This window comes from Equus quagga, chromosome 1, assembly GCF_021613505.1.
Source record: "Equus quagga isolate Etosha38 chromosome 1, UCLA_HA_Equagga_1.0, whole genome shotgun sequence".
In the NCBI taxonomy this organism is placed as follows: domain Eukaryota; kingdom Metazoa; phylum Chordata; class Mammalia; order Perissodactyla; family Equidae; genus Equus; species Equus quagga.
In genome coordinates, this window is record NC_060267.1 from 125,186,207 (window position 1) to 125,213,935 (window position 27,729).

Below are 27,729 nucleotides of genomic sequence, written 5' to 3' on the forward strand. Positions count from 1 at the left end.
AGAGATCTGGTTGTTACTTTCCCAGGAGGAAACTTTCCCAGGAGGAAATTCAAACCCATGAATTTGTTTATCGTTACAGGGAGGATAATTAACTGCTCCTTATCACCCCTGATTCCACATTTCTAAGTTTGGAAAATACCTCTTTAGAGTGAAGTACCTTGTCCTCTGTGTGCAGGGGCTGTGGTAGCCACATAGTCCAGCTCTCGGTTCAAGGATGGATCCCCTCTCAATAACCAAATTCTCTCAGTGATGAGAAACTCCGCATCAGAGAGCAACCTACTCCATTTTTAAAAGTCCCAAATAATAGAAAGCCTGTTCCTCATGTTGCCCCTACACTGGCTTCCCTGTACCTCCTACCTAGTCCTCGTTTAGTCTTCTGGAAGCGCGTAGAAAAAAATCTAGTCTCTATTTCACACAAAGTTGCAGAATATTCAATCCATGCTAAAGAGGATAGGAAAATATCTTTACTCCTTTATAAAAATACACCATAGTTCAATTCATTCAGCAGGCATTTCTTGCAGTGGCTCTCACCTTTGGCTGTGCATCAGAAATCCTTGTGAAGTTTCTAAACTTGTGCATACTTGGATCTCTGGCCCTAGACATTCTGAGTGAGTAGGTCTGGGGAGGGGCCACAGACACTGATATTCTATAAGCTTTGTGGGTATGCTGATATAAATGATGAACCCCCAAATTTATTGAGCCTCTTGGCTGATACTAGGATCTGGGGTTCAGGGATTAAACAAAAGAAGGTTCCTCTCCTAAGGAGTAGTTTAGTAGGAAGGACAGACAAGAGTTCTTATATTAATATAATAAATGCCAAGAGGCAGGAGATGAGCAAGTTCAGACAAAGTGACAAGTTCTAGCTTAGGGACTGAGAGGAACCATCAGAGAGAGGTGGCTTTAAACAGCATTTTGATAGACAAGGAAGGTTTAGCCAAGTGAAGAAAGAGAGAAGACAGAAGGAAAGGCCTTTAAATGGCATTAATAACCAAAAAAAGAACAATGCATCGTGGAGTTGTGAGGACTTGCAGAAAATGAAGTTCGAATTATTATTAATCAACCACAATGGCAATGTTCTAGATACAGCGTAAAAGCATATTGTTCCCTGATTGCAGGCACATATTTCAAAGGGTAAAAAAGGAACTTTCCTCAAAGAGGTTTCAGTAATATTCCATGCAGTTTACCCATGTGCTTACCAATGCATGAAATAAATACTGCTTGTCCATTGGTAGGACAACAGGTGTCACTCAACTGGAAGGACGTTCACCCTCTCAGCTGCTTTCAGAGGGAACCAAAACTATTTGTCAGATGCAGCAAGAGTAATTAAATCATCAATGCCTTTAAAATATGAGTAACACAAAATCTTGAGGGAGGGAACTGAGTCAATGATGAACATCACTTTAGTAATCTAGAACTCATTTGTGGGTGCAGAAATGTCCCTGAAACCTGTAGAACCCAGCTGGTTTGTATTGCCACAAGGCATTGGAAAATGGAACCTGAGGACACTGATGACTTTTTACTCTTTCCTGCTTCTGAATTTCAGGATGAGCTTGAGTAGCAGGATTTTCTGCTCTCCCCTGTGCAGGCTTAGGTCTGCATTGTGTGTGTTGCTATATTTGGGTCTCTTTATAGAAAATCTGTTTGCACGGGTGTGTGTATGTTTAATTGATTTGCTTTATTTTTTAGAGCAGTTTAGGTTTATAGAATAACTGAGCAGAAAGTACAGTGAATTCCCACGTATTAGATGTCCCCCCTCCCACAATGCAATCTCCCCTATTATTAACATCTTGTGTTAGTGTGGTACATTTGTTACAATTGATAAGCCAATACTGATACCTTATTATTAACTAAAGTCCATTCGTTTACATTAGGATTTTCCCTTGTGTTTTTAGTATTTCCCAGTTTCAGTGTACTTTCTCACGTCTCATTTCTTCTCTCTGCCATTCTGGATCTTGAATGGAGATTGTTAGAACCTGCCTGGTTCCACAGTTAGGAGACGTAACTGGAGACCTCAACCAGCTCTCTACATCCCTTCAAATACCCTAGCAGCCTGAAGAGCGACTGCGATCAGTTGTACCTTCTCTCCCTGTTCATGACTGACAGGACAAGATTCTTACCTACATCAATTTCAGTGAAGCTCACAGCCATGGTTTGTGACATGTTACATTAAAGTATCTTCTATAATCTGTACATAGACTGCATCCCGATTTTTTCAACTTTCTATCTGGAAATAATTGCTACTGATAAGCTCACTATTAAGCCTCATAAGACTTAGGATGGTGCTTAGTGATTTCGTGATTTCCTATGTTGCTGTGCTCGTCTTTTTAGTCTGGGATCCAGCCAAATGGAACTATCTGCCATTCCATTTCCCACAGGTTGTTGTAACTATCTTTGGACTACCCTGCTGTGCATGCTCATACTGAGGCTGCCTCTAATCCTTTTTTTTAGTCTGCAGGGTATAAATTACAAACTGACAAAAGAAATTCTTACTATGTCCCCCAAAATAGGCCGCATATTTTCTCATCTCTCTCTCTCTTCACTCATTTTTCGCCCCCATCCTGGAATGCCCTGCTCACATTTCCCCCACGTTCCCTCACTCGTCTTCTCCTCCAGCTATTCCTCTCTCTGCCAATTGAAAGTCTGGATACTATTCGAGACCCTCCTCTCCTCAGATGCCATAGCTTGCATGAAACGTTCTCATTCCACACAGATCCCGAAAATTCATTACTGTTTCCTGATCCTGTATGCTTTGAAATCATTTCACTCTCCTGAATAAAACATTTCAGTGGTTTCCCATCCTGCTTTGAATTAAGTCCCAACTCCTCGCTTTGGCACACAAGGCCCTGCACCATGCTCTGTTCCCTGCCTTCCAGTCCACAAGATCACATCCTATCCCCCACCTCCTGGCTGGCTTCCTTGCAGCATTAATAGCTAGCTGGTCAGGTTCAGTAATTCACTAGATCAGTGGCTCTCAAAGTCTAGTCCAAAAACCCCTGAGGGTCTGCAAGATGGTTTTCCTAATAATACTAAGACATTATTTGCTTTTTTTCCCCACTGTGTTGACATTTGCACTAATAGCACAAAAGCAATGGTGAGTAAATGGTACTGCTGGTGCATTAGCATAAACCAAGGCAGTGGTGCCAAACCATACTAGTTATTATGTTCTTTACAGCCACACACTTGCTGTTTAAAAACCTCCAGGTTCACTGGATATTCTTCTTGATGAAGCAGTAGAAATTATTAACTTTATTAAAAGTTGACCCTGAGTACACACCCTTTCAATATTTTGTATGATGAATTGGTAAATATACATAAAGTACTTAGGCTGCTTAGCTAAGGGCGGTGGCTTTCTCGTGGAGAGGGACTTGTTGATTGAGCTGGCACTCCTGCCCAAACAGATCTTTAGGAATAGCATGGCTAGTTGGTCTATTATTTAGTGATTTAAGGAAACATCAATTTCCCTTGACAGAACAACTGACAAACTAAGATTATTCAAACTTAGGCATTTAGCAGATGTTTTCTAGAAAATGAATGGAGGTAGCCTATTACTTCAAGAAAAGCAACTGACAGTGTTTTTTGCCAATGATAAAATCTGAGCTTTTAATCTACCACTATAGCTTGACAGTTTCTGACACCTAACGACTTTTTTGGTGATACCAGTGGTGATATTAAGAAATACGTATGATTTAAAAAAAAACAAAAAGGAAATTTGTGTGATTTTTTGCAAATTGTGTAATGAAATGTATCAACATTGGGAATATTTTCATAACTCAATGAACTAATATCTTACATATGACCAATATATGATATTATTATTATTTTTTAATTGTGGTAACATTGGATTATAACATTATATAGCTTTCAGATATACATCATAATGTATTTCGAATTCTGTGTAGATTACATCATGTTCACCACCCAAAAACTAATTATAGTCCATCCCCTCACATGTGAGCCTAATCACCCCTTCTGCCCTCCCCCCTTCTCCTACGGTAACCACCAATCCAATCTCCATCACTATGTGGTTGCTTGTTGTTGTTTGTATCTTCTACTTATGAGTGAGATATGATACTATTTTTAAAATTATGCATGGGTAAATAATTCATTCAAAGAGAAAGATAGACCAGTGGATTTTAATGTAATGGGGTATAAAAAGGTCATTGATATGGTTTCCAATTTCATATTGCTACTAACCTTTAAGAAATACCACTGGTTGAGCTTTGGTATAGTATCAGAGAAGACTATCCACATCTATCTGAAAAGACTATTAAAATATTCTTCCCTTTTCCAATAACATATCTGTGGGAGGCCATTTTTTTTCACAAACAAACCAAAAGAACATATCACAACAGATTGACTACAGAAAAGATAGGAGAAACCGGTTGCTCCAGCTGCCTTCTATTAATCTCTACAAGAGATTTGCAATACTATAAATTGGTACCAGTCATTTCACTAATTTTTGTTTTGGAAAATATAGTTATCTTCATAAAAGTGGGTTATCTAGGTTAATATATAATGAATTTATTGTTATTTTTAATGAATTAATAAGTATTTTCAACTCCCAAGTTTTAATATCTATTACAGTACATATCAATAAATGTAACATTACTCGCATAAATGAAAGTAGTATTGTTGGTATGTAGAGAGGGCATACTCATGAAAGTATTACTTGAATGGTTGAATTTTGGGAAACCATGTTCCGCAGAGAAGTCCAGGGTTACCACCTCAACATAACTCCTCCCACCTTCAATACTTTTGCCCCTTCAACTTTTATTTCAGAATTATTCAGTCATATTTTTCCATGATGAAGTCTTTCAAATTGATTTTTTTTTGCTCAAGCCGAATGAATAACACTCACTTAAAACACCTTTTTCAGAATACATAATAATGTAAATGTACATGATATAGAAGGGGAGAAGAATTTTATGTAAACAAGTAACTATTTGGTTAGGATGATACAATTTCTAAATTTCCTAAAATCAAGACTTCATTTAGGGTAAAAAATATTTTAATCTGGTTGTAGGAGGAGGATATTTTATTTATCAATAAAATTAATGGGCTGATATAAATTTTTGATAACTTTTAAGGAAAGGAAATCAAATAAACATTGCTCTTATCTCTCTAGACTAACTTATGGCTTTTAAAGCACTTGTTGATTACATTTTCATCAGTTTTTATAATGAAGGAGAGTTTGAAAAACTACTTTTTGGAGCCAGCCCCATGAGTGAGTGGTTAAGTTCACACGCTCTGCTTCGGTGGCTCAGGATTTCGCTGGTTCGGATCCTGGGTGCAGACATGGCATTGCTCATCAAGCCATGCTGAGGTGGCGTCCCACATGGCACAACCAGAAGAACCTACAGCTAGAATTTACAGCTATGTACTGGGGGGCTTTGGAGAGAAGAAGAAGAAGGAAGAAAAGAAGATTGGCAACAGATGTTAGTTCAAGTGCCAATCTTTAAAAAAAAACTACTTTTTTTCTTGAGTAATGATTTCTTTTTAAAAAGAAAAAGCATAGCTCCTATTATTAGATTGTAGCAATATATCATGCTGACCTTATACTTTAGAGAAGGACTTCACTTATGTATATAATTGGAACATCTCCTTACACTCCAAAACAATTTTGTACTACCTATTGCCTATGCTTAGAAAGCTGCCATTTTAGATTCATTCTTTTAGGGTAGACATTACTTCCTCCCTCTTTCATAATACAGTTGCTGCTGTGGTAGGAGGCATACTAACCAATAAGCCCCTTGGCAAGTTTGCTTTCTTTCCTGCTTAGAGAAAGCCACCTATATCCATTAAGAAAGCATGTGGCTGCAAGTAAGAGAAAACACAATGACTTGAACAAATAGAAATTCATTTTTTCTCATGTAATGGAAAGGCCAAAGATGAGTGTTTGCAAACATTTGTTCAGCTCTTTAAAAATGTAAGGACCAACATCTCAATGAAGCTCTTGGCCTTTCCTTCATGGTTACATAATAGACACCACAACTCTGGATAATATATGAATGGTCCCTGACAGATGATGGTTCAACTGACAATTTTTTGAATTTGCAATGGCGCAAAAGCAATATGCATTCAGCAGAAACCTTACTTCAAATTTTGAATGTTGATCTTTTTCCTGAGCTAGTGATATGCAGTACAATACTGTCTCATGATGCTGGGCAGTGATGCTGATGATCAGCTCCCACTCAGCCACTTGATCATAAGGGTAAACAATTGCTACACTTACAACCATTCCGTACCCATACAACCATTCTGTTTTTCACTTTCAGTACAGTGCTCAATAAATTACATGAGATGTTCTTCACTTTATTATAAAATAGACTTTGTGTTAGATGATTTTGCCTAACTGTAGGATAATGTAATTGTTCTGAGCTCGTTTAAAGTTGACTAGGCTAAGCTGTGATGTTCAGTAGTTTAAGTGTATTAAATGCACCTTCAACTTATGATGGGTTTACCGGGACAAAACTCCATCATAAGTAAAGGAAGATATGTGTTTGTATTCTCAGCAGAAGAAGAGGGCAGCAGGAAAAGAAAGGGTTATATCAGTAGGTATGTTCCTTTTTTTGAGAATTTCAAAAGCTTTTCCAGAAAACCCTCGATAGCTTTCTGCCTCTGTCTCATGGCTCTTCATAGATTCAAGGGAGATGGGAAAGGAGTACTCGTCTTGTCAGCACCTAAAATGTGAAGACCAAGAAAGAGGGGGTAAAGACTACCACATCTATGTAACTTCAAAAGCTGAAGAAACAAGGGAATAGGAGCATTGCAAGAAGTAAAAGATGAATGAAAGGGAAAAGGAAAAACTTAGTCATAACAATAAGAATTCTTGTTGCTGTTTTTATTAGTTGAGTTCTTACTGTGCCAGATACTATGCTATGTGCCTTACATATATTATCTCATGTAGTCCTGACAAAAACCCGATATGGTAGATGAGATTATCTCCTATTTACAGAGGAGAAAACCAAAGTTAACGACTTGCCCAAGGACTTGTAATAAAGCCAAGATTTGACCTGAGCTTGCTTTGACTTCAGTATCGCCTCTCCTGAGACCAGCACTTAGAACACGTGGTTTTCTCTTCACTGTGGATCCCATTTCGCACTTCTCCAGAAGGCTGCAGTAAATTACCAGCTGCCTGAAATGCTGTGGGAGTTTTCAGGCCTTGCTTAATGAGGTAGATTGAACCAAGAATGCTTGAATAGTTCTCGCAAACACTGCTGCAGCACTTTTTTCTGCAATAATTACCTTTCATCTTTTCAGGTTTTCTGCTCTTGGAACTCATTACTTCAATTCTGAATTCCGATCTGATGCACAAGTGATTTCTATACATATTGAATGCTTTTACATGGACTTCTATTTTAGGAGGGTTTTATTTGTTAGCGGCTCATAGAAGCCCGTTTGACTATTTATTTAGAGTTGTCCTGTCAGCTACTCTGGGCCAATTATCTCAGCATGTTCATGCAAGGTCACCTTCAGGGTTCAATCATATCTAGGTCAGTTAACTTTTACCCAGAGATAAATTCTGTGTAGCAGATTGGTTCTTAGACTGGGTATTTATCTGTGCTCCCAAGGGAGATTTTCATCCATTCATACAGTCAGCAAAAGGATGCTAAGGAATCAAAGATGAATATGTGATCTCTGACTACACTGTAAGAAAACTGGGAGCTAAGATTGGGCTTTGGTCATTTTATATCTCCAGAGCCTAACACTGTGCCTGCCATGCATCAAACACTCTGTAAGTTTGTGTATTCATTCAACAAATATTTGATCAGAGCTCATTATGTGCCAGGCACTAGAAGCACAGCAGTAAACAAGATAGATGTGGTTCTTGTACATGTGAAACATATGCTTTTATGGAGAGACAGATAATGAGAAGCAAGCACAATTTTAAAATTAAGAAGGAAGGCCCGGATGTCCATCAATAGGAGAGTGGATAATAATTGTAGAGTCATACAATATAATACTACTCAGCAATGAGGATGAACAAGCTATTGCTACCCCCAATCATGTGGCAGAATTTCATAGTGCAGACTGCACTGACATCAAGTTCAAAAACAGGCAAAACTAATCTATGATGGTAGAAGTCAGGCTAGGAGTCACCTGTAGAGAGGGCCAATGACTTCGGGGACATGCAGGATTTTCTGGGATCCAGGTAATGTTCTTTATCTTGGTAGGAGAGTTGGTTCCATGGCAAAGTTTACTTTGTGAAGATTTCTCATGCCCTGTGCTTATGAGATATATTTTTCTATATGTATGTCATAATTCAATTAAATAAATTTATCTTAGAGAAGATAAAGGCTGATTATGATAGTGGCTTTGAAGGCAGTGCATAGGGTGCAGGGCAACATGCTAGAGATGAGCTTGAAGGGCACTGCATTACACAGGGTGATCAAGGAAGACCTTCCTGTGAGATGCTGGCTAGGCTGAGCTACAAGGGTGAGAAGGTGGCAGCTATGGGGAAAGGCAGGGGAAGAGCATCCCAGGCAGGGAGAACAGGCTGGGGCATATTGGAGAAGGAGAAAGGCCAGTGTGGCTGGAGCAGAGCAAGTGAAGAGCAGAGGGGATAAGACAAAGCCAGGAGTGGGCAGAGGCCACATCATGCAGAATCATGGGGCCATTTCGTTCATGGTCTGCCCCTTATTGTTTGACTCTTCCTTTGTGTCAGGCGGTGTGCTAAGATCCTTAGGTACATGCTCTCATTTCCTTTTAATTTTTCCAGCGACCCTGGGAAGTAAGTCTTATAATCCCCATTTTATGCCTGAAGAACCAAGGCTTAGGGAAAGTAGCTTGCCCAAGGTCACCCAGCTTGGAAGCAGGTGGTGTAACCAAGGTTAGAACCTACATCCCTTTGACCACAAGCCTGCTTTCTCGACTCTTGACTACTGACCCTCCCTCTGAGCACTGGAGTCTAAATAAATAACTACCTCTCAGCGTGATACATATACCCTTAGGATTGTGAATAAAGTACTGAGCAAGTAGCAAACTCCACCTGGAGGATCTGGGACGGAGCCGCATGGGCTGGAGTTTGAAGACACATATGGAATTTTCCCACAGGCGTGCTTTCTCGAGGGAACAGTATGTGCAAAGACTCAATGGTGAGGATTCATCATCACGGAGGCTAAGGTTTATTGAGCGTTCTTGCTATGCCAGGTTCTGCAGTGAGTATTTTACTTATCCCAGTTAATCCTCACAGCAAACCTATGAGGTCACTGCTGGCCCATTTTGCAGAGGAAAAAACTGAGATGTGGATAGGTTAGTCATTTGCCCAGTGAGACACAGGTAGGGAGGTGACTAAATAAACACTAAATAATAAACACTGTTTATGAAATAACGTAAATAAATAAACACTATTTAATTAGTGGTGAGAAAAGTTGCGAACACGGACTGGCAGGCATCAGAACGGAGACATAAACGTAGCTCTGCCACTAGAATCCACGCCCCTAACTCTCCTGCTGAGAGCTGGAGGTGTCCAGGGAAGTGGGGGATGTTTTGCGCATCTTCATGATGTGTGTTCTCTGAACTTGACTTAAATTAATGTTCCTGGAGGCCTTCTCTTTTTGAGAATTTTATATTCTGCAATTTCTCTCCTCTGAAATCCTAAAACATAACTTTTGTGCACTTTTTTTTGCATGCCTTTTCTTCTCCATCTAGACTCTGAGGTAACTGACATCAATCCTTTATTTCTTTTGGTTCCCCAGAGCCTAGCCCTGGTCAATAAATGAGCGGTTGAGTGGGGTTTGTTGCCTGTTGAAGCCCCAGGGTCCGGGGCAGGGCTGGGCGGGCGGTAGGTACTCTGTAAATATTTCTTAAATAAATAAGCACTAGGCTTATTTAACAAAAGGTTAGAGTGATAACGGATTTCGTCCGGGTCAACAGTCAATCTTCATCATTCAGATGGTGTGCGCCTAATTTTGTTTCAACAGCTTGAGCATTTAAGGCAAAAGCAAGGTTTATTGGTCTCTCCTCCCTTTCCTGCCCCACCACTCTACTCCATTCCACCTCAAAATCACACAGAATTGGTATTGACCCAGTCTTGGAAGGAATTCTGAGCAAGAAATTCTGTGAGACGCCTCAGTTGGTACTAAACTGTAAGGATTTGTTACTTAGGCCAGTTAAGGCTGGCCTGCTTAAAAGAAATTCATGTTATGGTGTCACTTTTATGAGCAAATCAACTACTACCTAATATTTCGGTTTAAATGGTTTCAAGCACATACAAAGAAATGTGATTTTCTGTACAGCTCCACTGATACCAATATCCCGGGGTCAGAACAGGAAACCTTCAGCAGCTTAGAAGTGAGTTCATTCCATTCTCTAGGCCTGTGCTGTCCAATAGAGTCGGGAGCCACTAGCTCTACAGGGCTATTGAACACTTGCAATGTGGTTATTTTGAATTGTGATGTATTGTAATGCATGAGATAAATACATCTGTACTTCAATACACCAGATAAATGCAGTCAAAATACAACAGATTTCAAAGACATAGTGTAAAAATAGAGTGTAAAATATCCACGAATAATTTGTATAATGATTACATGTTGAAATGATAATATTTTGGACATATTGGGTTCAATAAAGTATGTTAAAATTCACTTCACCTGTTTCTTTTTATTTTTTTAAATGTGACTACTGGAAAATGTAAAATTACACATGTGGCTAACAGTGGACAGCGTTGTTCTAGAATGTAACAAATAGGAATCTGCTGAAACCCAACACCTTTGCATGTGCCCCCTACTTCATTATTCCCCACTTCTCCCAAAGTTATTAGCTAAGGCACCCAGCTTCTGTCTATGTCCATTCTCAAAACTCTGTTTTGTTTTGTTTTGTTTCCTGATAGAGACAAAACTTCAGTCTCCTCTAGCTTTAAGCTTTATTTTCTATTAGCAAGACTTGTATTGACTCTAATGATGAAAGCACCTTATATAGAAACTCATAACTTAAAAAAAAACCCCTCATATCATGTCATTGAATAGCTATAACTATCCCAAAGTAGCAAGTAATTAGAATTATCACCATTTTCTAAGTGAGAAAATTATCCATTTTTCAAGGGAGAAATCTGAGGATGACAAAACATTTATTTATTTCAACTGGATCTGTTCCAGAAAGGCTTTTAAGTCTCTGGCCAATTCAAAGAATATAAGTGGCTTTCCAAGATGACAAAATGGTCGATGGACCTGGGACTGGAATGACCTTCTGACTCTTGACACCAGAACAGCGGTTCTCAGACACAGTGGCCCATTATCAATAATGAAGTACAACTTTTTATAAAGAATGGCTAGAAGAGCAAAATTTTTAGCTGACTATCTTTTTATATAAATTAGGACTGATTCAAGGATTGGCAAAAATAATTTTTCTTTTGTATACTTCGTTCATTTATTCATTTAACAAGCGCTTACGGAGTGCCTGCCAGGTGTAAAAGCACTAAGTTGGCCCTGGGGCAACATTGATGAACAAAATAACAAGAAGAGACAGATGGTCTAGCAAATTTAATCATAACTAACAAGTAAGCATAAATGGTGTGCTGTGGAATCACATAGCAGGAAGACCTAGCTTCATAAGTCAGTACCGCTCATGCTGAGATGGAAGGACCGTGGGATATGGCTACATATGTAATGGAGGAGAGAGAATAAGTAGGAGTGTTTTAGGAATGCTTTCCGAAGTGGGAAAGAAAGGTGAAATTGATCAGGCAGGGAATTACACATAAGCTACTGTCCAAATTGTCTATGCCACATCCCGGAAGTGTATCCTGTACCTAGACATCATCTGTCATGTGGTCATAGGTGAAATAACAACAGTAAAGTTTGCAATCTTCTGCATTTTGCCATGCTGCACTTAGAAGGATATTTCTTTCTTTTTTTCCCCAACTTTATTGAGATATTATTGACATATAACATATGTGAGTTTAAATGTGTAATATGGTGATTTGATACACATATATATTACAAAATGATTACTACAATAAAGTTGGTTAACACCTCCATCCCCTCACATAATTACCATTTAGTGTTATTAACTATAATCACCATGCTGGATGTTAGATTCCTAGAACTTTTTAATCTTATAACTGGACATTTTTACCCTTTGACCAATATCTCCCCATTTCCCCCAAATCCCAGAGGCTGGTAAACACCACTCTACTCTCTGCTTCTCTGAGTTCAGCTTGTTTTAGCTTTTGTATGTAAGTGATATCATACTGTATTTATCTTTCTCTGATTTATTTCACTTAGCATTAACACCCTCAAGTTTTATCCAAGTTGTTGAAAAACAGCAGGATTTCCTTTTTGCTCATGACTGAATAATATTTAATTGCTTGTTACACACACACAAACACACAGACAGATACATATACATACACACACACACATCGTCTTTGTTCGTACATCTGTTTGATGGGCATTAGGTTGTTTCCACACCTTGGCTATTGTGAGTAATTCTGCAGTGAACATGAAGGTGCAGCTATCTCTTCAACATCCTGTTTTCATTTCCTTTAGATATATACCTAGAAGTGGGATTGCTGGATCCTATGGTAGTTCTATTTTTAATTTTTTGAGGAAGCTCCATACTGTTTTCCATGGTGGCTGCACCAATTTACACTCCCACCAACAGTGCACAAGGGTTCCTTTTTCTCCACATCCTCACCAACACTTGTCTCTTGTCTTTTTGATGATAGCCGTTCTAACAGGTGTGAGGTGATATCCCATTGCAGTTTTGATTTGCATTTCCCAGATGATTAGTGGGGTTGAGCACTTTTCATGTACCTGTGGTCATTTGTATGTCTTCTTTGGAAATACGTATTCTTAGGTCCTCTGCCAATTTTTTAATTGGATTGCTATTGAGTTGTATGAGTTCCTTATATATTTTGGATGTTAACCATTTATCAGATAGATGATTTGCAAATATTTTCTCCCCTTCTGTAGGTTGCCTTTTCGTTTTGCTGATTGTTTCTTTTTCAGAAGCTTTTTAGTTTGATATAGTCCCATTTGTTTATTTTTGCTTTCATTCCTTGTGCTTTTGGTGTCAAAAAAACATTGCCAACACCAATGTCAGGGAGTTTTTTCCTATGTTTTCTTCTAGTAGTTTTCCAGTCTTTGGTCTTACGTCTTTTATCCATTTCAAGTTAATTTTTGTGAGTGGCATAAGAAAGGGGTCCATTTTCATTCTTCTGCGTATGACTATCCAGTTTTCCCAGCACCATTTATTGAAGAAACTCTCCTTTCCCCATTGAGTGTCCCTGGCTCTCTGTCAAATATGAGCTGACCATATATGTGTGGGTTATTTCTGGGCTTTCAGTCCTGTGCCGTTGCTCTATGTGTTAGTTTTAATGCCAGTATCATACAGTTTTGATTACTAGAGCTCTATAAAGCAGGATGTTTCAGACCACCTAAGGGGCCTGGTCAGTAGTGTCTTTAAAAACCACCTCTCAAAAAACAAAACAAACCCCTGATTTGTAGCATTTACCAATTTCCATGGTGTAACTAACTATTCCCATCCTGGCCGATATCTAGCTTCCAATAAGACATCACTTACTGTGGAGTTGGGAAGAGGTGTGTGCTGGCACCCACTGTGTATCCACAAAACAAATATAATAGATATAAGTAACCTCAAAAGTGCAGATAATAGTAAAATGTGATAAAATAATCAGAAAGCAACGAATTTTGAGTATGTATTTCCTTTGTTTTTAATAATTTATAGTATAAATTTATATTTGTATTTATATAACATATTATTTTCTAGAAGTGGCTGTGTTTAACAACTGCCTTATGAAATTCCTACAAATTTAACAATCAGCTCACATGTGCCTATACAAACTGGCTCCAGCATGCCAATGAGACTGGCATCTTCAGCATACATGATCCTTCAGTAACCATGATCCTGGTCTAGAACAATTTGTCACTGTCCCCTCTTTCTCTGTTTCTCACAGATCAGCAAACAGCAGCTACAGACAGTCAAGGACCGGTTTCAAGCTTTTCTCAATGGGGAAACCCAGATCGTGGCTGATGAAGCCTTCATGAACGCTGTCCAGAGTTACTATGAGGTAAGACTCAGGCAGAAGGATGCCAAGACTGCTCAAACCTAAAGCCCTGGGCTTCTGAACTCCTGGCCAGTGGCAACAGTAGCCCTGGCCTTCTACAGGGCCATCCTGCCTGAGGCAAAGAGGCGGGTGATTGGTTACAATTTTAAGGACCAACAGCATTTTGTTTCGGGGAAAACTGAACGGAAGCTACTGTTTACCAACTGATTTTTATACCAGGCAGTGTGCTGCAGGCTTTACATACAATGTCTTGTTTAATCTCTACAACAGTCTTATGAGTTAAGTCCTGATATTATTCCCATTATACTGATGAAGAAGGTTAGATCAATTACTGAAGGTCACACAGCTTTTAACTTCCACAAGCTAAGACTTGAACTGAGTCGAGAGCATTTTCCCACCACTTACACCCTTTCTAAAGGCTGTTAACACCTGCTAAGGATGCTGCCTTCACTAGCTTCCTTTTTCTTTCTATTAAAATGGTGCTGTGAGTTCTTTCCTCCAAGTTAGAACACTGTCCAAGATGCAGTACTGTTCTCAGGAGAAAACCTGTAAATGAGATAATATATCCTGTGTACATATCACAAGTAAATGCCCACCTATAGACCTCAGAGGTTTACTTATCAGTAAAGTGAATTTGGAATTCCAGTAGTATTTTTAAATTTTATAATTATTCTTCCATGATGTGGTCATTGGCTATTGACTGTACACCACTAATGAGGTAGACGTGCCATACCTTCCTATTGGTGATGTCTACTTGACATGCATATTTTCAAAAATGATTATTTTGGGGGTCTGCCTTGTGGCTGACTGGTTAAAGTCCCATGCACTCCATTTTAGTGGCCCAGGTTCACGGGTTCGGATCCTAGGCATGGACCTACTCCACTCAGCAGCCATGCTGTGGAGGTGTCCCACATACAAAATAGAGGAAGACTGGCATAGATATTAGCTCAGAGGAAATCTTCCTCAGGAAAAACAAAATGATTATTTGGTCATTGAAAGACATTTTACTTTATATTAATCTATTTTTATGTGAACCAGATATTCTCTGTATTTGGAATCCTGTGCCCAAAACGTCTTATCCATTGTCAAGGCTAGATTAAAATCATTGGAAACCAACCCTTAAGCACTGAAAAACTCATGGCATCCTGCCTTACACAATTCAGAGTGATAACAATAATCTATAAAATAAGTGTAAGGAAATCCAAAAAATTCTGATTTTCTTCCCACATTGGATGGATTCACTGATTTCCTTCCTTCCTTTTGTTTTTTAATTATTATCTAGCAAATTATTTCAAAACAAAAACATTGGTGCTCCTGCTTCTCTGGTGCTCCAAGCACCTGTTGCTTCTGCCCATTGGGCGATCCAGTCCTCAACAGATGCTTTAAAAATGTTAGTTGGTTGATTCGGTTAAATTCTTCTTCCCACTTGTGAAAGCACTTGACTCCTCCTTTCATGGAGAGAGTGGAACAAGATTGCAATTAGATCTTGTGACAATATTATCGATTGATTTTTTAATGAATGTTTAATAGTAAACAGCCCTTGTCTCTGTGATGTTTGCTGGGTCCAGCCACAAACTCATCTTATACACCATTTCTTCAGTGAAATTTCTATTTGGATCTATTTTAGGTGTCAGGTTCATTTTTATATTTGTCAAATTTAAGCTTTCTTTCATTTCACAAATAGTGTTAATTATTGCCAGTTAGTATTGAACTTATTGCTTTATCTGATGTGGTGCAATTTTTCAGCTGAGTTTAATCGAGAGTGGAAATGAGATTTGGAATCACAATGATGGTGTGGCAGTGAATAACTTGAATATATTTAACAAAAGATTCTGTTAAAACTACCAGAGAATGAAATTAATTTCCCCCCTTTTTTTCAAGTTCTGAAAGCTAGTTCAGACCAGGCAGACCCTTATCATAATTCTCCATGTTTAGAGTCATTCACCAGTTTATAAATTTGGAGACTGCAAATCTTAATTAGACAGCTCATCTGACTAATGACATAAATTAAAAGAAAGTGCCATTTCTATCTATTAATTAAATTTGAAAATTAGTAGTCATCAACATGCTAATGAGTCTCTGGAAATTACCATTATATTTGTAGTGATCTTGATATTTTCTTCTCTAGTGGCCAGTTTATTTGAAAGAACTTCTTTTTAGTCTGGTAAGAATTTAGGCATTGAGAAATCACTGAATATTTGATACTGAGATTTGGGTAACAGGAAATAATGTGGAATATTAATTATTTACCATATTCACTAGTAAAGCTTTAGAGAGTCTTGAGATTCATGTTTCCTGGAAAGCCTAACCCTCTGGGCAAAGGTTCCCCCAGTCAAGGGATCAGAAAGAACTCTTTCCCCGAGAGAGCTGCAAGGTGATTACTCCACCTTTTCTTCCTTTCCCTTCACCCTTGGGTGGTGGAGATGCTAGTGTCTCTTCTTCCACCCTCCTCTGGGATCCAATTGCTTCCCTGTCAGTGTCTGTCTTGATCAGGACTCTTTGGATTACAAGTGACAGATACCCACTTTAAACTGGCTTAAACCAAAACAGGATTTATTTGCTCAAGCAACTTAAAAGTCCAGTGGTAGACCTGGTTTCAGCTGTGGCTGGATCCAGAGACTCCGAAGATGCCAGCAGGACAGGTATCTTTCTCCCCATTCCTCAGCTTTGCCCTGGCCAGTGTTGGCTTCATTCTTAGGCAGGTTCTCTCCATGCGGAGGACATTGGCAGCACCAGGTCACATCCTTCCAGTTTAGCAACCCCAGGAGCAATACGTCTTACTGATAGTCCCCAGGAAAAGGCCCGGGGGTGACTTGGTTGGACTGACATGGGTTATGTGTCCTTTCTTGAGCCAGTCACAATGGATGAGGGGTGAAATAGACTGGGGGATAAGACCTAAGACAAATACTACCTCTTGTGCCTGAGTCCAGGCGCAGCCCCACTGGAGCCATTTGTATTGGAAATACAATGGTTTTCCAATAAGAAATTAGCTTCTTTTTACTGAAGAAGGGGGAATGTATGCTTGGCAGACAAAACCAACAGACACCCTCCTTCTAAACTCACTCTCTTTCACACACACTCACACACACAATCCACACCACCATACCACACCTTCACATCCCAGTTTACCAAGAGTGCTGTCATTAAAAAAGAAAAAAACCTTTTTTTTCAAAAAGTTCTGAGATTACTACACTAAAGAAAATCAGTTTCAGGCATTGCCTTGTCTTGCTAAGGCAATAATGGTTTGTCAACACAGTAGAGTAGCAAAGAGTAATTTTTCAAAAAGAAAAGGAGTGGGGAAGGCACTGTCCTTTTTCCATCTGTGCCTATCCAGCCCAGCCTGAACCCAGCTGGCCAGCATTAACCACAAGCTGATGAAACCTGAGTCCTGAGCGTGGTCGGGATAAAGGGAGGTCAGGGTCCCTTAATGCTCTCGAGAGCATGCAGGTTAATTTTGTCCTTTCCCCGTGGCCCTGATTGTCAAAGCGGATCAAGCAGGTCAGCAAAGTAATCCTTTAATCTCTTCCATTACGGCTTTGAGTGCCCGGTGCTGAGGTGGGTGTCCAGCAATCCTATCCTGTTCCCACAGCCACGGTCTTAATGCGTCAGAGAGCCCACCCATCTCTCCATGGCCCTCACGTCTTTTCTAATTCTCAGCTCTTTTAAGACAAATGTCTGAAACACAAGCCCTCCCACCCTCCATTCTCATTCTCACCTTCCCATCTCTCTGCTTCATTTTGGTTCCTTCACATGCTGGTCCTGAAATTAGAGAAAAGAGTTAAATGTAAAAGTTTTACAAAACCTTTCTCAGATGCTGCCTGAAGGGAACGTGGGGGGGTTTGGTGAGAAGTGGGAGTGTAGGATGAGGTGAAAGACGTACAAGCAATAGTTTGAGAACACTACGGCTGAGACCTGGGCTTCAGCCAGTGAAACTGCTCGATTGAGCTTTGTTTGGTTTGGTTTGCTTTTTGCTGAGCTCCTCTAACAAAAGCCCTGTTGGTTTTTGTCAAACTAGCTTTGAATGTTGTGTCCAACAGAATTCTTTAGTTGCTAGCAACAGAAACTGTGGTTAAATTAACAATAACTGTTGTTTTTTTTTATTGTTTTATTGGTTTTTTTATAATTGTTGTTTTTGTTATTAAAAGAAATAACCAAGCTTAATGAAAGATGGAAAGTAAGGCAGCTTAACTTCAGGAAGCCAGGTAGCAGGATATAATGGACACCTTATCATTGGTATGAATCTGCTCCAACCCCTTCCATCCTTGGGCCACCCCACTCTGGGGTCTGAATCCCAGAAGGAGAAGTCCGATTGGCCAAGCTCAGGTCCCAATCCACCACTTGGCTAAGGAAGGACAAGATCCCATGATTGACAGTCCCACTGAAACTGTGTGCAACGGCAAAGACGTTCTTGGACTGAGGCGCTGTTATCAGAAGGGAAGGACAATTTGGCCCGCAAAACCTAGAGGTATCCTCTGCTCTGGGAGATAAACTTGACATACTTTGTTTAGTCTTTATGATTGAACCTTTTTTTAGTCTAAGAAAAGTAGAAGTCAGCTCTTGTCTAGCTATTTTTCTGAAATGAAGCTATCTATTTTTCAATAAGCAAAACTATAACTCCTCAGGAGCCTGAAAACAGATATATCCCTGGGAGAGGCGTAGCTACCCATTCTAAAGGCATTTGTTCTTGTGGGGAAAGCCAGGCAAGGAAGGAGGGAACAGAGGTCAGAGTGGCTAGGAGGATGGATTAGTGTCCAAAAGATCAACTAGAATTCAACCCCACGTCTTTCAGACACTAAACTCATCCTCCTAAGCACTCTGACCTCTGCCTTCTAATTCTAGTTCTGCTGCACACTGCCTGTAGGACCTCAGCCAAGTCTGAGCCTCAGTTTCTTCATCTGTAATAGGACCTTCCTGGCATAATTGTTGTCAAGGTTAAATTACACACACACGCACACACAAACATATAACCTCACCCTAAATCTAGTACCCAGAAAGTGCCATTATAAATATATTAAGATGAGAGGGGAGCCTGGTGCTGTAGTGTCCATCTGCTTCATGGAAAGAATTGAAGAGAGTTAAAAGTGGATAGAATCCATCCACTCCCTGGTTTCAGGGCCTTGACATGGGATAAAAGAGATGCAAGGCCAAGGAGGGGAGAGGGTACAGACAGGGCAAAGTGACCTAATTTTGCTCTTAACCTACCACCACCCACCACAGGTCAGGGCCCAGATCTGCTTCTCAATTTGCCCCAGCATCCTTGACTTTTTGATGAAGAATATCTTTTAGATCCAAAGATGCATTTTATTTTAGAAATTAACGTGGACTTTGCCTCAAGGAGGTAAAATTTTCCCATGTAGAAAGAGGTGTTTTAAGTGATTATGAAAGTAAAATATATTATTAAAAATATATGTAAATTATAAAAATAGACAATATAGAAAAAATCTAAATGAAGTGGTTAGAAAAATACCTGTAATCCCATGATCCTAGACAACTACTATTAAATTTTGGCATATATCTTTTCAAGTATTTTTGATGTGTCTATATGCATAGAGATAGCTATTCAATTTCCATATTAAGATTATCAGGGAAATTACTACAAAATATTAATATCCCGCTTGTTTCATTTAGCACCTGTGGTTTTCAGTCTCCTTCCTACCTCTGCAAAAGTCACACATGTGACATACTCTCATCCATTTTATTACCTATGATTTTCTCAATCCAGGGTCATGCTCCTATCACCCAACCCCACCTCACCCCTGCCATTGGAAGTCTCTGGTTTAGCAATATATCATAGACATCTTTGGATGCTAATGAAAAAAATATTATCTTTTTTCATGTCTGCATGATATTCTATTGAAAAATAACAGCCAACTTGTTCCATTCTTGTAGCAGGCACCATGCTCACCAGTTGACATGCCTTGTCTCATTGAATCCTCACCCAAATCCTACAAGGGAGGTTTGTTATGATTCCCATTTGAGTGATGGGGAAACTGAAGCCCAGAAAGATTAAGTAGCTTTGACAAGTTAGCAGCTGGTAGAGCCAGGATTTGAACCCAGGCCGTCTGACACTAGAGCCTGTTCTTCCCGTTAGCTATGTGCCATTCATGAGTAGCAACCAGGTCTTGTTTTTTTTTTTTTTTTTTAATGTTATTTACTCTAACATCTACTTCTATTTCTTGTTTATATTGGAATGACAATGCTTTTTTAGAGCAGGAAAGGGTTTGTCTTGGTTTTTCAGCCCATCAGCAAGGAAGTGGGAGCTGGACCAGCTTTATCTGGTACCATGTACAGTAGTTAAGTACTATGGGCTTGTGTGTTTCTAGGACAACCTTGAGGTTGCTTGGCTCTGGTGATGGAGGGAAGGACTGATGGATGAGGTTGAGTCTCTGAATTGACTGCCCTTCATCATTCCATATTTATTTGTTTATCTTCCATCTCCCATTATGACCTGTCTGGAAGTTGGAAGAGGAGAGGGGAGGATTTATGGATGTGCTGCATAGAGCTGTGCCTGGGGTTGAAGTCTGTTGTGACAGCCACCAAAAACAAAACAGAAAACAAAAACAAAAGCACCAGATAGAGCTCCCAGTAGAAATGAGTTTCAAGGATCATTTTAGAGACACACAAGCACATCAGTATTCTGTGGCTGTATTCACTACACGGCGAGGCTGGCCCAGTCCCCACATCCCTTCTGACAGACTGAGAAGCCAAGACAGATGATCTGCCTGGAAAATTAGTTTCTGCTACCTTCTCCTCTCCCCATGGCTGTCTTGCCTCCTTATGTCACCTCGTCTTTGCTGTCTTCTCAACCTTCAGCCTCCTTCCTCCGCACTCTTGACATTCCACTCATTTCCCCTCATTCTGGGGCCTGGCAGTCACATCTAACCTCTGGACAGACGGAGCCCTCCATTCTTCAAAGTCCTCTTGCTTTGATCCTCATCAAAGAAGGCTGGCTGGATTAACCCCATGTGAGGAGAGTGAGGTTGATAGGGGTTAAGGGACTTGTCAAGGCCATCCACTAGGAGTTCAAAAGTATTTATTGAGTAGCTACTATGTACAAAGTAAGAGATTGTGTGAAGCAGATGATGTGCACAGGATCCAGGGGTCACCCAGCCAGCTATGGATGCCAGCTGAGACCAAGGGGCCAACATTTTCATTTCTTACCCTGTGTTATCAGGTCCCATGGAAAATCTAGCCTCAGTCAATTGTTTTGAGAGACCAGTATATCGTGCTTGCTGGTTTCTCCTTTACCTTCTTTCCCCCAGCCAGATATAAGCTCAATAGGATCTCTGCTTTGAGATGTCTGCTTTGTTTGTGGTGTTCCTTCACTCTTTTCTTTCAACATGGCACCAACTCTGTGCCAGGTACTGTCTTAGGCACTCAGAAGAAGTAATAGGAAAAAACAGTTACAAATCCTTCCTTCCTGGGACTTACAGTCTAGCTGGAGCCTCAGGTATTAACCAAACAGTCACAAAGACAAATGACAAATGGCAGCTATGGAAGGACTTTGGAGGAAAGGAATATGGTGCTGAGAGTCTATAGTGGGGTCCTGCTCCAGGTTTTCTGCCTATTCTCTTTGTCCCCTTCGGGTCTGTTTTCCACATTAAAGTCAGAGAATGTGAACTTGATCATGCCATGTCCCAGCTTAAAACCTTCAATGGCTTCCCAGTGCCCTTCAAATGTAGACAATATCCTTAATGTGGCCCCCCCATGCCCTTGGCCCTCTGGCCCCTTCCTGCCCATCTTACATTGATCATTCTGCCACCCCTCACAGCCAAGCCACACTAGCTTCTCCTTGTTTCCTCAGACACTCAGGGGCTTTGCACATCTTGATGCTTCTCTCTGAAATATTCTTCCACTCTCTCTTTATGCATCCATCTTTCCCATATCATCTCAAAGGAGTTTTCCTCCAGGAAGGCTTTCCTGACTACATGTTAGAATAGGCCCCTGGCTCTAGGCATCTGTGGACTTTCCCTTGACAGCACTTGTCCCAGATTGTAATGATATTTGGATGAGATTATAGGATGATGTCGTGGAGGTACGAGAGCTGGATCTGCACCTGTTTTACTCACCTCTATATCCCTGGCACCTGGCACAATGCCTTCCACATCGTGAGTGCCCAAGGAAAGGATGACTGGGTTCATGAAGAAGAGTCTAAACGTTGCAGCTGGAAGGACAACTCCACAATTTTATAGTTCAATTCCCTCAGTGTACAGATAAGAAACTGTCAAATCAGAGATGGGAGGTGACTTACCCAAGGTCACACAGTGAGTTAGTGGCAGAATTGGCCTGGGATCATGGGTTCTATCTCCTGTCACAATGCTATACTTCCTCTCCAGAAATTTTCTCTAATTGCCCCAAACCTTTGATGTTCTTTGAGATCTGGACTTATAACTGAGGTACATTGTACCTGAAAAAACTGCAATAAGCATTACAGATTTTCAGGTGAATTCTTTAGCTCATTAAGACTCATTAAGGCCTGAGGATTCATTTGAAACTTTTTTCTGTAATTGATTTTTAAATGAACTCTAAGGTCTCAACTGAGTACCAGTTCCCAGGCACAGGGGAGTGGACGATGAGCTCTAGCCTATGAAGCAAACCCTCAGCCCTCCTTCTTTCTAAATTAGTTCATTAAATTGATGATAAGCAGAAGCCACTTGTCTAACATCTCGCCTCCCCGAGGAAGGCTTTGTGTTGAAGCAGGAGACAATGACATGCCCCCCAAGCAATGCCGTCTCATGGCCAACGAGGGCATTTCCTGAAATCTGACAGGCGAGGGAACATTTATTCTGCCTCTGGAAGGGTATTTATGCACCTTCTGAAGTGTGACCAGGACACAGCTCAAAAGTGTCAGATGTTTCCTCTCTGAATATGAAGCAGCAGCTTCACTACCTTGTATGACACCCGGAACCATGTAGCTGGTGTAAGCTCCCGAATGGTGGGCACTGGGGCGAAAGTAAAGTGTTCTCAATGGATGGCTTGGCCCCAGCACCCAGGAAGCACCAGCAAAGCAACCAAGGTTCTCCACCAGACAGAAGTTCTCCACCAGGCAGGTGAGATTCACAGGAAAGGAAGGAACCAGGGTGAAGTCAAAAGATCGTACATTGATATTCAGCCAATTTCAGTTACAAAGAACAAGTCCCTTCCCTTCTCTGGAGTCTTGGTTTTTCTCTTTACAAAATGGACTGCATATAAGGCCTAGCCTCTTTGTTCATTCACTCTCAAAGTGCCAGGCTCTATACTAGGGACGGGTGATACTGTGGGGAACAAGATGGGCACAGTCCTTGCCCATATGGAGTTTACATTTTTGGAAGGGAGACAGACATTAAATACATATTTACCTAAGATGTGTTCAATTTCAGTTGTGATGTGTATCATTAAGAGGATAAAATGAGATAGAAATAGTGGTTAACATTTAAGTGCTATGTGCCAAACATCATGCCAGGTATTTTATGTAGAATAATAATAACAACCACAACCACAACCCTTGTGGCACTTTTTTTAGTGCTTATGATGTATTTAATCCTCACTTAAAAATACCTGTGATGTAGAGACCACTATTATCCCCATTTTATAGATGAGAAAACTGAGGTACAAAGAGGTTAATTTGCCAAAAGAAACACAGCCCCTAAGTGGCGGAGAAAGAACCCAGACAGTCTGAGCACAAAGTCTGTAAACTATATGCTGCCTCTTGAGATATTACTATCTCATTTAATCCTTGCAACAGCCTAGTAATTACTATTGTTATTCTCATTTTCCAGATTTGGACACAAAAGCAAAATGCGTACGTGACTTCTCTGAGTTGCACAGCTAGGAGGTGGTAGGGCAGGATGTAACCCACACCGGTGCCCTCTGGGATGCCCATGATGAGATCGGCCCAGCCTCCAGCCCCAGGGAGCTGATATCTCCAGGGCTGACTTCCTGATGTTTTTCCTGGTTGTGTTCTTGCTCAGGTGTTCCTGAAGAGTGACCGTGTGGCCCGCATGGTGCAGAGTGGGGGCTGCTCTGCCAACGACTCTCGGGAGGTCTTCAAGAAGCACATTGAGAAGAGGGTGCGCAGTCTGCCCGAGATTGATGGCCTCAGCAAGGAGACTGTGCTGAGCTCCTGGATGGCCAAGTTTGACGCCATCTACCGTGGGGAAGAGGACCCCAGGAAGCAGCAGGCCCGGATGACGGCCAGCGCAGCCTCTGAGCTGATTCTGAGCAAAGAGCAACTCTATGAGATGTTCCAGAACATTCTTGGGATCAAGAAGTTTGAACATCAGCTGCTGTATAATGCCTGCCAGGTAAGGTGTCAATCACCTGGGCCCAGAGCTGTAAGTAAGCATAATCAGATTATGACTTCTGTGTGCCCTAGGCACTGTTGCCTTCATGGGCCACTCTTGCTAAAAAAACATTACAAATTATATTTTACAAGTGCATTGGCAAAAGTTGACCTTAATTCAGGTTAGAATATATTCATATTTTTCTTCTGATTTAAAAAACAAGTTAAAAGACTTCTGTGAGCCCCTGAAAGTCTCGTGGGCCATAGGCTTTGTGCGTATTGTGTCTCATGGGTAAACTGGCCCTGTGAGTAAGGCCTGGCTTCCGTGTGTTGAAAGTGCTACAAGTTCAAAAGAATCATTTTTTTTTTTTTAAAGATTGGCACCTGAGCTAACAACTGTTGCCAATCTTCTTTTTTTTTTCTCTTTATCCCCCCAAACCCACCCCCCCCCCCCCATACATAGTTGTATATCTTAGTTGCAGGTCTTTCTAGTTGTGGGATGTGGGACGCTGCCTCAACATGGCCTAATGAACGGTGCCTTGTCCGCGGCCAGGATCCGAACCCTGGGCCACCGCAGCAGAGCGCGCGAACTTAACCACTCTGCCACGCAGCCGGTCCCCAAGAATCATTTTTTTAAAAAGATTGTTTTGCCTTTAAAATAGGTGGTGTTTACCAGCTGAGGGACTTATAATTTCTCAGCTGGGGAGACAATTGGACTTCCCACCTGGTCATCAAGAGTAATTATTTAAAATCAAAAGCTTCCAGAAGCCCTGAGTATATCATACCACATATTTGTCACATCACCAATTTCCGAGTGGATCTGAGGGGCCTAGCTACAGCTCTGCTTGGGCCCACCCCAAAATGGGCCTATATTTTTTTCTGGATCAGGAGTGAGGTGAGGGTGTGAGACACTCTAGATCTTCATTTCCTGTGAATCTTTCCATTATATTCATTCATTCAACAAATATATATTGAGTGCCTCCTTTGCAATCTTTGCAAATTTTAGTGAGTGTCACTACGGGGCATTTTTTAAATGCACATTCCCAGCCTCCAAACCTAGAGATTCTGATTGTACATCCTTGGGATAGGGCCCAGGAATCTGCATTTGAAACAAGGGCCTCCTTTCCCGGTAGTTTTGTTGCCCTTCCTCTTCCAAGAACCATCAGAGAAACTCAGCTGTGCCCTAGTTTCTCCAGCACAGCTCCGCCCCTCAGGTAGGTTAAAGGAAGACATGCTAGTGTGTTGGCTAAAAGTTGTTCCTCGCTCAGAATCAGACAGACCCAGGTAAATCTTAACATGACCCCTCAGTAGCTTTGCGGCCTTGGGGAGTTAGTAAACCTCTCCACACATGAGCTTGGGATAAAATCGTTATAAGGATTCAATGTGTATAAAGCCCAGAGCAACACGGGGCACTTTATAAATGGTAGCAGTTAAAATATAGTCTACAAGAAGAGGCAAAAAGTCAACAGACAGTATTAGAACTGCCCTAAACATTGAACTTGAGAATGACAGGACTTTGAGGCTTCCTTCTTTGAGCCTTCATGGCTCACCCCTAGTTCAAGGTACCAACATCTCTTACCTGGGTGACCACAGGGTCTACCCAACTAGTAACCCTGGCTCTCCACTTGCCACACAATAAAGCACCCATCGCACACAGCTGGAGGGATCTCCTTAACATGTAAATTGGATCATGCCACTTCTCTGCTTAAAACCTTCCAGTGACATCCCATTGCCTTTAGAATGATGTCCCAACTCCTCGCTCACGCTTGGGGCAGTACATGAAGCAGCCCTGCTCAGACCCTTTTCTCCACATGCTTACTCACTGGCCTTCTTTCTGTTTCCCCAACATATCAAATAGGTTCTGGGCCTTTGCATTTGCTCTTCCCTCAGCTTAGAATGCTCATTGCCAAGACCTTTGCATGACTGGCACAGCTTAAATGTCAACTTCTCCAAGAGGTCTTGCAAGACCACCCCATTGAAAGTTCTCCCTTGCCTCACACCTCACCAAGTCACTCTCTCTCCCATCCCCCTGTTCTATTTGCATCACAGCCTTTACCACTATTTTCCATTTCTTGTTCATCTATTTATTACCTGTCTTGTCCTCCATGCCCATCCTTCACCAGAATGTTAGCCTCATGAGGATGCATTCATCTTTGCCTTATTTGCTAATATTTCCAGTGCATGAAACAATTCTTGGCACATAGTAGGTGCTCAAAAATTGACTATTGAGTTAATAAATGGATAATAGCAGATTATTTTTACTAGTAGATAGGGTCTTGTTATCAACCATTATAGCTTACTCAGAACTTTCTGAATATTTTAGTAAGTAGGAGTCTGTTTAGCATTTCCTAATAAAATATATACATTACATTCAGAGATATTCCTGACATCCTACTTTCTTCTTAGCCAACTTCTATTCAGAACACTGACTGCCAACCCAAAGGTAGATGGTTTCTTTGGTAGGTCAAGAAATATTTTTAAATTCTCAAATAAATCTCAATATAAAATTAAATTTAATTGTTCTTTTTATTTAAAATATTATTGCATCCCATGTGGCACTGTTAGAATAGGGTAGGTAGGTGATATTACCATCACTACCACCACCACCATCTTCTCCACCACAAGAAGATGGGTGGTCATAACTTCAAAAAGATTGACAGTCACCCACCTGGATTAAAGGTAAGATTCAAAATTACAGAGATAGTCAAGTGTTCTTAAACCTGCTGGGCACAAAGTGATTCTAGGAATTAATGTTTCGTCTTATTGCAACAGCTTATCATGCGTATTTTTTGTTCTTGCTCAAACATCAGTATCATTGGAATGAATCCATTGCTATGCCATTGCTTATTTCAGTGTTTTTGAACTTGTTGAATGGGATGAAGTGGCAGGACCATATTTTACTGTTTTTCCCTAAAAAAGGAATTAATTCAACTCATATTTTTAACATCTTTTCTGTGAGTTGGAAAAAAAATACAGTAATATAAAAGAATTTTGTCCTGTCTCCCAAGAATAACAATTGTCCCCTTAGCTAAAAGAGAATTCTAAGAAATGTAAAGGATGTACTTCTTGGGACAGAAATCCTCAAGGCATTTACCATTATATTCCATACTCACACCTGAGTCTGATTATTGCTTCAAGGGTTCACGTCAGTAGAAATTAGAACAAAGAGCATATGTAGGTAATTCACAAAAGAAAAAAATATAAATGAAGTCTAAATATATAATTATTTTTATTTCCATGTCTTCAGTAATCTGTGCTATATAAGTGTATTGGCAACAATAAAAGTATTTTAAAAGAAAAATAACATTGGTAATGATAGTACATCACAAATGTTATAGAAATGGGACTTATCGTGATTTCCCATTGGAATAATTTATTATTGTAACCTTTCTGTACTTCTTTAAATTGCAGCAAAACACATTTATAATGGGCAAAGCTT

General features: G+C 40.4%; 1 protein-coding gene across 1 annotated transcript in view; it reads left to right on the forward strand.

The window, feature by feature from the left end:
* CADPS (calcium dependent secretion activator) overlaps positions 1-27,729 on the forward strand; it is a 433,248-nt gene that overhangs the window by 80,362 nt on the left and 325,157 nt on the right. Inside the window, exons 2-3 of the mRNA XM_046679760.1 lie at positions 13,919-14,032; positions 23,980-24,312. Coding sequence (XP_046535716.1) covers positions 13,919-14,032; positions 23,980-24,312 — 447 coding nt within the window. The remainder of the gene's footprint in view (positions 1-13,918; positions 14,033-23,979; positions 24,313-27,729) is intronic.